At 35.2% G+C, this 14330-nt stretch overlaps 1 protein-coding gene across 4 annotated transcripts in view; it reads right to left on the bottom strand.

The window, feature by feature from the left end:
- The window catches only part of GALC (galactosylceramidase), a 57907-nt gene that overhangs the window by 18220 nt on the left and 25357 nt on the right, over positions 1-14330 (bottom strand). For all 4 annotated transcript variants that reach the window (XM_050800041.1, XM_050800044.1, XM_050800042.1 and 1 more), the window contains exons 8-10: positions 14059-14214; positions 10879-11003; positions 8848-8975 (exon numbers count right to left, since the gene is read on the bottom strand). In XM_050800041.1, the coding sequence (XP_050655998.1) occupies positions 8848-8975; positions 10879-11003; positions 14059-14214 (409 nt within the window). The remainder of the gene's footprint in view (positions 1-8847; positions 8976-10878; positions 11004-14058; positions 14215-14330) is intronic.

The following is a 14330-nucleotide window of genomic DNA, read 5'->3' as shown; positions in this document are numbered from 1 at the left end:
TCCCTACTTTAAGAGATTCCACAGTCACAGAATACTTACAGTACAGTTTTATTTCAGGCTTTGCAGACAATTAAAAAACTACTTTCATAATCAGAGATTTCAATACCCATCTCTTAGTAATTGATAGTACAACTAGATGGACAATCAGCAAGGATATAAGAGATTTGAACAACACTACCAAACAAAGTGCCTTGACATCTATAAATGACTACATCTAGCAATAGCAAGATGCAAATTCTTTTCAAGTGCACATGGAACATTGACCAAACTACACCATACTCTGATCCATGAAGCAAGTCCTCATAAATACAGGAAGATTCAAGTCACAAAAAGTACTTTTAAAACCACAACAGAATTAAATCAGAAATGAATAACTGAAAACCTTCTGGAAAAGTCAAAATATTTACAAACTATCAAATTTCTAAATAATCAATAGATCAAAGGCAAAATAAAAAGAGAAATTAGAATTTTCAGCTTTATGAAAATGAAAACACAACATATCACAATTTGTGATATGCCACTAAAGCAATACTTAGGGGGACATTTACAGTACTAAATACCTAGATTAGAAATCAAGAAGGGATTTGAGAGTTCAGCTTCTGTCTTGAGATACTAGAAAAATAGGAGCAAATTTTAAAAGATTATAAATTGGGTTCAGTGTATACTGCTCGGGTGATGGGTGCACTAAAATCTCACAAATCACGACTAAAGAACTTATGTAACCAAATACCACTTGTTCCCCAAAAAACTGTGGAAATAAATTTTTTTTAAAAAAGTAAAAATAAAAATAAACAAAAAAACAAAATAAGCAAGGAAAATAATAATGAGCGAAGAAGAATCAATTAAACAAAAACAAATTTAAAAACCACAAGAAAATAATAAAACCAAAAGCTGATCCTTTGAGAAGATCAATACAGTTGAAAAACTTCTAGCCAGACTAATAAAAGATCAGGTTGACAGAAAACATACATTTCAACAATAAGAAAGGTGACATCACTAGAGATTAGAGATTTGCCTAAGGGGACAGGCAAGGCATGAAATAGCTTCAAACCTTTTCTTAAAGGAATTGATATTTGACACAGAGCATAGCGACGTTTAAGACTAATATTGCTCTAAAATATAATGGAGGTTTTGGTGAAAAGAAAATAAGAGACCAGTAGCTTCACCATAGGCATAAGCTAAACCACAGCCCAGCCTAGCATCCTGTTGAGAACCAAAAAAAAAAAAAAAGAAAAGAAAAGAAAAAAAGTGACAGTTAAAAAAAAAAAAATCTCCTGTGGTCAGAAGAAAACTGAAATACTAACCTCAAACCACCCCTGAAAATGAGCTGGAATTTAATTGGATCAGTCTTTGCAACAACTTAAGCCGCCAGGGCATTGTTTAAAACAATACAGAAATCCACCAGCAGTTAGTGTAACTTACAGTGAGGTGTGATCTAGGAACCAGATAGAGTCCTGGAAAAACCAATGTCATCCCAGGGTGACTGTGGATATGCCCAAAGCCACATTCTCCAAGGAGCAACATTTCAGGCTTTACAGTGTGTATGGGGGAAGAGGGAGGGAACAGACTTAACTAAAATACTCCAGCAAATCACTAAATAAATAAACAAACAACAACAAGCCTTAAGCGGGAGAGGATCAATGCCCAGAGTTGCTAGCATGTATTATACATGAGTTGCTACCATATATTATATATAAGGTCCAGTTTCCAACAACACACAAAAAAGTAAGACATTCAAAGAAATAGGCATTATTTCATTCTTTTCTATGGCTGAAGAGTATTTTATGGTATATATATACACCATGAAAATATATAAATAAATATATATATATATATATTTCCTTATCCACTCATCAGTTGATGGGCACTTAGGTTGATTCCATATCTTTCAATTGTGAACTGTGCTACAACAAACATATGTGTGCAGGCGACTTTTTGATACAATGACTTCTTTTCTTTTGGGTAGATACCCAGTAGTGGGTTTGCAGGAATGAATGGTAGATCAATCTACTTTAGTTCTTTGATAAATCTCCACACTGTTTTTCCTATAGGTTGTACTAACTTACATTCTCACCAGCAGTGGATAAGCACTCTCTTTTCACCACATGCATGCCCACATCTATTGTATTTTGACGTTTCTTAATGGCCATTCTGGCTGGCGTAAGGTGGTATCCCATTGTGGTTCTAATTTGCATTTCCCTGATGATTAGTGATGCTGAGCATTTTTTTCATCTGTTTTTTGGCTATTTGTATATCTTCTTTTGAGAAATGTCTATTCATGTCACCTGCCACATTTTAATGGGATTTGTGCTTTTCTTGCTGGTTTGAGTTCCTTATAGATTCTGGATGCTAGTCTTTTGTCAGATGCATAATTTGTAAATGTCTTCTCCCATTCTGTAGGTTGTCTGTTTACTCCAATGATTCTTTGCTTTGCAGAAGCTTTTTAGTTTAATTAGGTCCCATTTATTTATTTTTGTTTTGCTGCATTTGCTTTTGCGGTCTTAGTCATAAACTATTTGCCTAGGTCAATGTACAGAATAATTTTTCCTAGATTTTCTTCTAGAATTTTCATGGTTTCAGGTCTTAGGTTGAAGCCTTTAATCCATCTTGAGTAAATTTCTGTATATGTTGAGGTGAGAGGTAGGGATGCAGTTTCATTATTCTATATGTTGCTATCCAATTTTCCCAGCACAATTTATTAAATGGGATGTCCTTTCCCCAAATTTATATTTTTGAATGCTTTGTCAAAGATCAGTTGGTTTTAAGTATTTGGCTTTATCTTTGGGTTCTCTATTCTGCTCTATTGATATATGACTGCTAGACCTGATAAACGAATTCAGGAAAGTTTCAGGTTACAAAATCAATGTACACAAACAATGTGCATAAATCAGCAGCACTGCTATATACCAATAATGACAAAGCTGAGAATCAAATCAATAATTCAATCTCTTTTAGAATAGCTACAAAAAATATATAAGAATATACTTAACCAAGAACCAATAGTTCTAAAAGGAGAACTATTATACAAAACACTACTGAAAGAAATAATAGATGATGCAAACAAATGGAAATACATCCCATGCTCATGGATTAGAAAAATCAATATTGTGAAAATGTTACTACAATGCCCAAAGTAATCTACATATTCAGTGTAATTCCTATCAAAATACCAACATCATCTTTCACAGAATTAGAAAAAACAATCCTAAAATTCATATGGAACCAATAAAAGAATCCAAACAGCCAAAGCAATCCTAAACAAAAAGAACAATCTGGAGGCATCACATTATCTAACTTCAAATTATACTATAAGGCTATAGTAACCAAAACAGCATGTTATTCGTTTAAAAACATCAATTTATATATAAAGTAACAATGTCCTACTGAGTTTGCATCATGCAGTGTTGTGATATGTGTGCTAATAATAGAAAAAAAGGGGAAAGGGAACAGACCAACAAGGGAATTCAGCATAATCTACTGGAATTCGGTTAGTTTAAATCTGAAGTGAGTCCAGTAAGTTAAGATGTATATGGTAAGCCCTAGAATAATCACTAAAAAATAACTCACAAAAATATAGTGAATAATTAATATTGTTAACATGCCCGTACTACCCAAAGCAATCTATAGATTTAATGCAATCTGTATCAAAATGTCAAGGACATTCTTCACATAAATAGAAAACACAACCATAAAATTTATATAGGAACACAGAAGACCACAAACAGCCAATGCAACCCTGAGCAAAAAGAACAAAGCTGAAGGCATCACACTACCTGACTTCAAAATATACTAAAAGCCTATAGTAACTATTAATAAAACAGCATTGTTTTGGCACAAAAGCGGACACACAGACAAATGGAACAGAATAGAAAGTCCAGAAATAAATTCATGCCCTATGACCAACTAATTTTCAACAAAGGTGCCAAGAATACACACTGGGAAAAAGGACAGTCTCTTCAATAAACAGTACTGGGAAAAATGGACAGCCACATGCAGAAGATGAAACTGGATCCCTACCTCTCACAATATACACAAGTCAACTCAAAATTGATTACATACTTAAATATAAAACCCGAAACTATGAAACTAGAAAAAAACAAAGGGAAAATGCGTTATGACAATGAAGTGGGCAAGAATTTTTTTAAATAAGACCTCAAAAGCACAGACAAAGCAACAACAGACAAAGGGATTACATCAAACTGAAAAGCTTTTGCACATAGTTACCATGTGACCCAGCAATTCCACTCCTACATATATACCGAAGAGAACTGAAAACACGTCCACAGAAAAATTTGTACACATATGCTAATCCACATCATTAGTCATAACAGCCATGAAGGGGTTCGAGACACACTGCCCCCAAATATTTTAAAGTGAAGTAATCTGAGAAAAATGCAGAAGCAGGAAGTTTACTCTCTGCCCTTCTCCTTTCTCCTCTGAAGCAGGTTGCAAAAGAAACAAAGTAAAACAGCCTACAAAATGGGAGGAAATATTTGCAAATTATACATGAGACAAGGGGTTAATATCTACATTACATAAAGAACTTAAACAACAAGAACAACAACAAAATAGTCCGATTTGAAACTGGGCAAAAGACTGTTCAGACATTTCTCAGAAGAAGACATATAAATGATTAACGGGTACATGAAAAAATACTCAACATCACTAATCATCAGGGAAATGCAAATCAAAACCACAATGGGATACCACTTCCCTCTACTTAGAATGGCTATCACCAAAAAGACAAAAATAAAACAAGTGTTGGTGAGGATGTGGAAAAAAAGAAATACTTACTTAATGTTGGTGGGGTTGTAAATTGGTACAGCCACTATGAAAGATTCCTAAAAAATTAAAAATAGGCGGGGCATGTGGTAGCTCACGCCCATAATCCCAGCACTTTGGGAGGCTGAGGTGGGCAGATCACTTGATGTCAGGACTTCGAGACCAGCCTGGCAAATGGTGAAACCCTGTCTCCACTAAAAATACAAAAATGAGCCAGGTATGGTGGCAGGCGCCTGTAATCCCAGTCACTCAGGAGGCTGAGGCAGAAGAATCGCTTGAACCCAGGAGGCAGAGGTTTCAGGGAGCTGAGATTGTATCACTGCACTCCAGCCTGGAAGTGCAGAGTGACATCTGCCTCAAAAAAAAAAAAAAAAATTAAAAGAACTACCATATGATCCAGTAATCCCACTACTGTGTATATATCCCCCAAAATAAAATATGTATTGTTGAAGAAGTATCTGCACTCCCATGTTTGTTAAAACACTATTTATAATAGCCAAGATATGGAATCAACCTGAGTGTTCAACAATGAATGCATGAATAAAGAAAGTGTGATATATATACACAGTGGAGTATTATTAGTCATAGAATGAAATCCTGATATTTGCAACAACATGGAGGAATATGGAGGATATCATGTTAAGTGAAATAAGCCAGACACAGTAAGACAAACACCTCATCACACTTACATGTGGAATTTAAAAAAAGAAGAGTTGACATCACAGATGCAGAGAGTAGAACAGTGGTTACCAGACACTTGGGTAGGGCTGGGGAGGGAAGGACAGGAAGAGGTCGGTCGATGGGTCCAAAGTACCTATTGCACAGGAGGTGTAAGTTTTGGTGTTTTATTGCACACTAGGGTGAAGATGGCTAACAGTAAGGTTTTGTGTATTACAAAACAGCTAGAAGAGAGGCTTTTGAATGCTTTCATTACAAAGAAATGATAAATTCATGAGGTGATGGGCATACCCTGAGTTGATCATTATCCCACATGTATGTATCAAAACATCAAATTGTACCGTGTGTCAATAAAAAACAAAAATTTCCTGATTTCAAAAGTTACCAGATAGCTACAGTACTTAAGACAGTGTGGTACTCACATTAGGATAGATATATAGGCCAACAGAATAAAATTGAGGTTCCAGAAATAAACCCTCAAATTTATTGCCAACTGATTTTCAACAAGGGTGCCACGACAATTCAATGAAAAAGGAATAGTCTTTTCAAAAAACAGTGCAGGGACAACTGGATATCAAAATGCAAAAGAATCAAGTTGGACACACATATAACCCCAGTTAAGAAAGAAAATGGACTAAAAATCTAAATTTAAGAATTAAAACTCTAAAACTCTTAAAGGAATACATAAACATAAATCTTCAGAACCTTGAATTAGGCAATAATTTCTTAGATATGACACCAAAAGCACAAGAAACAAAAGAGAAAACAAAGTGGACTTCATCACAATTTAAAACTTTTTTTAATTCAAAGGGTACCATTAAGAAAATGAAAGACAACCCATACAAAGGGAGAAAATATCTGCAAATTATATTTCTGATTTCTGATAAGGAATTTTTATATAGAATAAAGAACACTTATGACTCAATAATAAAAACACAAATATTCCAATCTAAAAATGGGGAGAGTTTAAACAGACATTTCTCCAAAGAAGATATACTACTTGCCAATAAGCACATGAAAAGATCCCCACATCATTAGTCCCTAGGAAAATGCAAATCGAACTACAATAACAGCACTTCATATCCACTAGGATGGCTATAATCAAAGGCACAGACAACAAGAACTGTTGGGGAGGATGTGGAAAATTGTAAGCTTCATAAACTACTGGTGGCAATGTAAAATGGTGTAGTAACTTTGGAAAACAATTTGGTAGTTCCTCAAAATCCTAAAGACAGAGTTACCATGTGACCTAGCAATTCCACTCCTACATATATACCCAAGAGAACTGAAAACACATCCACAGAAAAACTTGTACACATATGCTAATCCACATCATTAGTCATAACAGCCATGAAGGGGTTCAAGACACACTGCCCCCAAATATTTTAAAGTGAAGTAATCTGAGAAAAATGCAGAAGCAGGAAGTTTACTCTCTGACCTTCTCCTTTCTCCTCTGAAGCAGGTCATAAGACCCTCATTCAACAGGTGCTCTCCCTATATTCCTTATCTCTGAAGACAGTTTCTGGTGAAGATGAGATGCCTACTCACTCTACGAGCCTGCAGATGAGATCCTGAGACACTGACAAAAAGCTGGCAGAAAGGTAAGAATTCTCACCAAGTCCTGCTCTTCTAGATCTCTGCCTGAAGTACTTGATTAATAGAAGACAATTAAAAACAAACAAACAACAAAAAAAACTTCTCATCCTTTCCTCTCCAAATTCAGATTAGCAGAAGAAAAATATTTGTTTGGTTTGTGACTCTTATATAAATTTAGTTTTGGGTACTCATTACCTGTAGATCCCTTCCCTCCCAGGGTCAGCTATTGCTTTCCTATTTGTCTCATTTTGTCCACTGAGAACCTGGCTTGACTTCACACCTGTCAGGGATGTGTGAGCTGTCAGTTTTGCGTATGCAGGCAGCCAACTTCAAGGTGGGGGCCCCAAGAGTACAACCGGACAAAAATGTGATTTGCACTCCATTGGCAGCTAGTTTACCAACTACTGCCAGCTCTGACGGGGAGTGGGGAGTAGGGAGGTTATCTGGGTCCTTCTTTTGACTATCCTTGGGAGTGGTTCTAGGTCTTTGGAGGATCACTTCTCAGCCTTTTATTTAAAAAATTTTAGCCATGAGTCACAAAACATAGCACACAACTTGTATTTACATGGAAATACATAAGCATACAGACAGACGCCAAGATCTTATGGCTTTTATTTTAAAAATTTTAGCCAGGAGTCATAAAACATAGCACACAACTCACTGATTTATACAAAATATTCGGCTCTCATCCTTTCTCGGTGATCAAGTGTAGATTTTGGGAGGGCTGCATCTTTTTACACCCTCTTTTAAGAATCCTCTTCACCCAGGGTAAGACATAAAAGGCTTATTGTTTTGCGTTGTGAGTCACTTAATAGATACCTTTGGTTTAAAAAATCAATACTGCCAGGAATATCTACTCTTTGTCCTGGCTCAAACCTGATGGTAGGCTATTTGAAAGAATTTTTTTTAAGAGTCTATGGTCAGGAGTTGGACAAACTGTAGGCTGACATTCAGAACCTGATATGATACACATAAACACACACACACACACACACACACACACACACACTCACACACTCTTACACTTTTTTAAAGGTTACTCTGTTCTCTGTTTTGGATCTTACTTCTCCCATGGGAACTTAATTGCTAAAAATCCTTCTTCACATAAGCCCTGCTGACTATATGCACTTCCCATTCTGTTTACCTCCTTCTTGTTGGAACTTCATTGACCTCTTGGGAAGCTTGAGATCTCCCCAAACTGGTACCTCTAAGACTTCTCTCCATTTGGTTCTGCTTCTCCATCCACCTTTTTTCACCTTCATTCTTTCATTCAGTTCTCTTGAATCCTTGATATGTCCGCCTTCAAGGTCCTACCTCTTCCCATGCCTCTGTCCACCTGTCAGACCTATTCCCTTCCTACTCAAGCCCCTCAGTCACCTGAATTTTAAGCTCCTTGCTCTCAACAGACTTAAGGTCTCCCCAAAACAACCCAAAACAACCTGAGGATGAAAAAGGAAAAAGTCACAGCCTCCATAAGATGACATATCAGGGCAAGGGAAGGTTGTGAAGGTCTTCTCCACAAATATTGGTAAATAGGTAACCTTAATTTTGTCCCAATTGCCAGAAACAAAGTGGAGAAAAGATGAGAGCTGACTATTTTGTATAAATCAGTGAGTTGTGTGCTACATTTTACGACTCATGGCTAAAATTTTTTTAATAAAAGCCATAAGATCTTGGCAGCTGTCTGTATGCTTATGTATTTACACGTAAAAAAAGTATTCAGTTTTATATAATGTTATTTTTCCAATAGTAAAGAAGTGAGTTAACCCAATAGCAACAACAAAAGTTTACCATGGTTTCAATGATGATGGTGAGGTTCCCTAAGCCATCAGTCAGAGCTACATAGCTTCCTCCTTTCTCTAAATGGCCAACTGTCTTCAGGTAATACCAGCCAGGTTGAGTAAACTGAGTGGTATGAGCTATAGAAAAACAAAGTTTGAAATAAGATAAAAATGGCAATAATAGTATTTCTTTTGGAAAAAATAAAGCTGTATATCAGTTTAGGTCTGATTGATTCAAACAAGGTATTTTCTATTTTGGAGGAATGTATCTGTCAACCTCGTGTTTAAATTTTTAAATAATTAATCTAGCTAAATGAAATAATTGCAAGAAGATTCCCGGAATGATAGGTAAAAATAAATGAACCTGTCAGTTCAAGAATATGATCAGTCTTTTTTTCAAGAACACAATAGTTATTCCCCCGCAACCTTAGTTCCTCACTATTTAACCCATCCTAAAATAGCTACCAATAAAAAGGTTAAAAAAGTTAATAACGAATTTCAGAAACTAACTTTATGGTTTCAAACATATTTATTTCCACCACATGTACACTTATTGGTCACCTCCTAAGCTCGTCCTGAAAAGGCACTGAGCAATATACCATGTCCCAACCCTTGGAAAAGTCACAAAATTAAGAGCATTAGTTCATCTAGATAATGTGGGGCCAACAATTTCAACATTCAAGGGGCTGATATACAAGTCTAACCTTAATTTTCTCATATGATTCTCAATATTAGAATATACAAGTTTAATACACAAGTCTAACCTTAATTTTCTCATATTTTTGGGAGGATAATTTAAGGAGTTTAGAATAACATCATGATTACATGATTAATATGATTACAAATCTGTCTTAGGAGAGCACAACTAAAAGGGAAAACCACCAAATTTAAGTTTAAAATAAAAACAAATTCACTCCAAATTCATAATTTTCTTCTGAAAGGATTTTACCTTTAAAGAAATTAGCTTTTTAGAAAGATTGTTAGGATTTTTAAACAAAATGGTCATAAATGTTTAATATTTTACAAAAAAAAAATTGCAGAAAAAATTTCAACATTATTCAGCAACAGATTTTGTTATTTTGTTTAGATTATATTCACTATTAGTATGGTTATATCTCTTCATGAAAAAGTGACACTATGCCATGCATCCCTGCATAATCTCAACTTCCGTTGTGACTAAGGAATGATACTGTACCGAAACTTTTGTATTTCAATAAAAAATGGATGTATTATCTATAGCCCTGCTCATTGTCTCTGAGCTATATAAATTATGTCTTGTCTGGTAGAAATTTAATTAATTTCTTCCCTGTTGTGGGAAACCCAACTTACCTCCATTGACAATTCATCTCCAGTTCCCTTACACTACAAAAATGTGTGCTATGCTGACTTTTTATTTGAATTGTTTCTAACATCTGCCATGTGCCAGGATCCTTCGTATCATATGGGTAACATAAAATCTTCAGTATATGCTCATTTTAAATCTTTATAAGCTTTACATTGTTACCTATTTTGAAATTTACCTTTTCACAACCCACATTTCACAGATTTAGGGGACAGTATAAAGCCATATTTCACATAACTTTCATATTTACTTATTCATTTGATGATTCAATAAATACAGTATTTTTAATCATCTACCTTTGATTTTGCTAGCATATTATTCTAATTGAAACTATATTAATATAAAAGAACAAAGTGTCTCCAAAGCTAATCTTAAGACTTCTAGATACTCGGTTTACAAATACATAATTTTATTAGCAATTATCATCATTTGTAATTATATCCTTAGATGATTATTAATTTCAGCTCTTCCTTTCCCTCTCTGTCTCCTCCTGTCCTACACTTTTCTAAAAGCCTGGTCTTACAACAATCAGAGAGTAGTCTAGTTACCCAAAATATTCTTATAAAACACTGGCAAATCTTGCTTAGATCACATACTTAAAACACGCATAGACACACAGTTTATATAATCTTCTCTAAGTGTTTTTCTGTTGTCTCTTAGAGAAGAATTTAGGGAGTGAGAGATGGAACTGAACCATACCTGACACCCAGACAGGAGATTCTACCACGTAGTGACCACTCCATGGCTCCTGGGCTGTCATCAACCCGCATCTCCCATAAGGCAACTGTTCATAGTAACTAGCCACTAAATTCCATGCGATTGTGCTAAAAGATGTGTTTGATAAAAAAGAAACACCAAGACAACTTGTGATAAAAATATAAATGTCTAAAAACCTGGAGTAAAAAGACTTTATCACAGTAATACACATCTATGTAAATGACAATAAAAGGATCACCCAAAATAAGAAAATATAAGTTGTCTAAATTTATTCACATTTTGAAAAATCCAGTGTTGGGTACATTTTAATATTTTTAATGGTGAATCACATGATAAAAAATACAAATGTATTATGTGCAAGATTTTTACTGAAAAGTGGTATAGCCAGAAGACAAATCATGCCTTACTAGCACCCGACACATCACAAATTTGAGTCAAATACAAATAAAGGCTTTGTGCATACCTACTTTCAACAGTCAGCCTTCTCAATGCCCCAGTTTCATGACATAATTTTTATGAACTTGACTCTGAACTGTTCCAAAGTTTTACAATTGAGAATTCTTAGAGTCAGACTGCCTGGGTTTAAACCATAGTTTCACCACTTAACCTCTCTGTAAAATGAGGATAATAATTACATCTCTCTCATGTGAGTTTGTAAGGATTAAATGTACTAATGCATAGGAAGAGTACGGAACAAGGTCTGGGCTGTAGTATTGCTATTAAATATGATTCCACTTCATCTACAAGTAGTAGTTGGATCCGACTGCTGATCTGCTTTGTGGCCCATTCTTTCTCAGATGATCAGGCCCTAACAGTCAGAGCAGGTGCTAACCCCTAAAACTTTGACTCTCTGGTTCTCAGGAAATCCAAGGGCAAAATGGAAGTTCTTGAACTTGGTATTGTTGAGTCTCTCACAGATTAAAAAAGCACAGAGCTTACCCACAGAATTTTATTTTTTTTATCAAGTCCTCATCCAGCATTAAAAAACAGACTGACATTCTTAGCAAATCAAAGCCTTCTAATTCTATCAATACAAAGTAGAAATAATAGTCCTAATTTTCTTTTTTTTTTTTTTTTTTTTTTTTTTGAGACGGAGTCTCGCTCTGTCCCCCAGGCTGGAGTGCAGTGGCCGGATCTCAGCTCACTGCAAGCTCCACCTCCCGGGTTCACGCCATTCTCCTGCCTCAGCCTCCCAAGTAGCTGGGACTACAGGCGCCCGCCACCGCTCCCGGCTAATTTTTGTATTTTTTTAGTAGAGACGGGGTTTCACGTGTTAGCCAGGATGGTCTCGATCTCCTGAACTCGTGATCCGCCCATCTCGGCCTCCCAAAGTGCTGGGATTACAGGCTTGAGCCACCACGCCCGGCCTATAGTCCTAATTTTCAAAACACCTTACTATTAGTGAATATTTTAAGTTCTTGTAATTTTGCCCATGGTTTGCAAGATACGTGGTATCCTTTCTGGCTAATGACAGATGTATCACTTAAGACAAGCTTTCTGGAGGGCATTTTGTAAAATACATACAAAACCCTTCAAAATCTATATATCTCTGACCATTCCATTTCTAAGAATACAGCCTAAGAAAATAGTCATGGGTATGTACAAAGATATTGGTATACAATTGATCATTTCAGTTTGTACAAAGCTATTAATTAAAACAGAGACAACTTCCAATTCTAAAAAGAGGAGAATATTCAATAAGGAATAATATATTTTCCACATCAGTGTTTCCCAACTTGTGTAGCATCAGAATCACTAGGGGGCACTGACTAGATGGACAGAACCCCAGGAGCCTTCCCTGTAGATTCTCATTCACAATGTCTGGGCAGCTGCCAAGGAGAAGGTATAACAAGTGTCTCGGGTGCTTCTTAAGGCAAGTTTGGGAAATGGTGCTTTATGTAACAGAATGTTTTAAAATGCATTTACAGCATTAAACATGATGAAGTAGAAATATAGGTAAATGTGAGAAAAAGTTCCTAATGTCATGTCAAGTGAAAAGCAGTTTTTTAAACAGATTCTATAGTATGGTCTCAATTTTGTATTAAAAATGTATACATGCCAATATAAAATAGGAGGACATTCACTAAAATTGTTAAGGATAGTTAGCTCTGGATCATAAGACTGTAGGTGATTTTGCTTCTTTCTTTGTACCTATCTTCAGTTTTCTAAATTCTCTGCCATGAAGATGCCTTACCTTAAGACCAAATTAAGTTATAACCAAACTTTCCTTAAGTATCTTTTCTTTCACAAAGAGAAGAAAAAGAACAAATACAATATATAGCAACCCACATTAATATCACAATATTGGTTTGCTTTTGTTCTATGTTTCAGAACAAAAAAGAACAAAATTTAGGAACAAAATGTGGTTCATTGTTTAGAAAGCTAATTGCAATCTATTCACAATTAAAGTGTTTTTCAAAGCATTTAAGAAATGGTTCCCTTAGGAACATAAGTTGTGTTCTCCCTTAAGAACATCTGTTTTTAAACAACAGATTACACACATTAAGTGATGCCATGAGGAATCAATCAGACAGGCTGGGAAGCAGACAGTCCACAAGACAATCAGCCTGGTCTTTTCAACAGATCACTGTCATCAAAAATGAGGAATAAGGAAGCTATTCTAGATTAAAGGAGACTTGAGGGGCGTAACTTTTAAATGCAATATGTGCGTGTTTGACTATTCCTTTTCTTAAGAAAAGCTACAAATGACATTCTGGGGGAACAATTAGGAAAATCTGAATATAGACTGAGTATTAAAAACACTCTCATGTATGAAAAAATGATACTGTGATATGTAGAAGAATATCCTTGTGTTTTGGAGACACATGCTAAAACATTTAGAGATAAAGTGTCCTTACACATACTATTTACTATATAATTATTAAAAATATATGTAGCTTGTCAAAAATCAGAGAGCTGCATGTATTTTGCTACATATAAATTATACCTTAATAAACCAGACTTTATTTAATATAGACCATATTCAAATATAGAAAATTAGATGTAGATTAAGTATAGGTATAAAAATAGAAAATGCTAATAAGGCAAAATGTTTACAATCATTGAATCTAGGCTGGAAGAATAAGGAAGTCCACTTTTTTCTAACTCTTGTGTTTTAAAATTTTTTATAATAAAAACTCTAAAAGGTTTTTAATAACTTACGAAGTCATATAGCCATTGACATAATTCTGATTTAAAATGCGACCCCAGCAGCCTGCACCCGTGTCACTATTTAGAGTGCTAAAGTCTTCAGAAGACCAAAGCTTCTTCCCAGTCAACCTTGCATCTTTTACTGAATGGGTTCCAGGATAATGAGCCCTAGGAAAAAAAAAGGGTGGGAGTCAATGACAAAAGGTCACAATGTGGCACTTATATACATATATATTTGTTGAGTGTATAAAAACACAAGTCTTCTCCAAGGTTTTCTATTTTAA

The sequence above is a fragment of the Macaca thibetana genome, chromosome 7 (assembly GCF_024542745.1).
Source record: "Macaca thibetana thibetana isolate TM-01 chromosome 7, ASM2454274v1, whole genome shotgun sequence".
NCBI classification, from domain to species: domain Eukaryota; kingdom Metazoa; phylum Chordata; class Mammalia; order Primates; family Cercopithecidae; genus Macaca; species Macaca thibetana.
The sequence above is the reverse complement of the archived record's forward strand: the minus strand, read 5'-3'. Positions and strand labels throughout refer to the sequence as shown.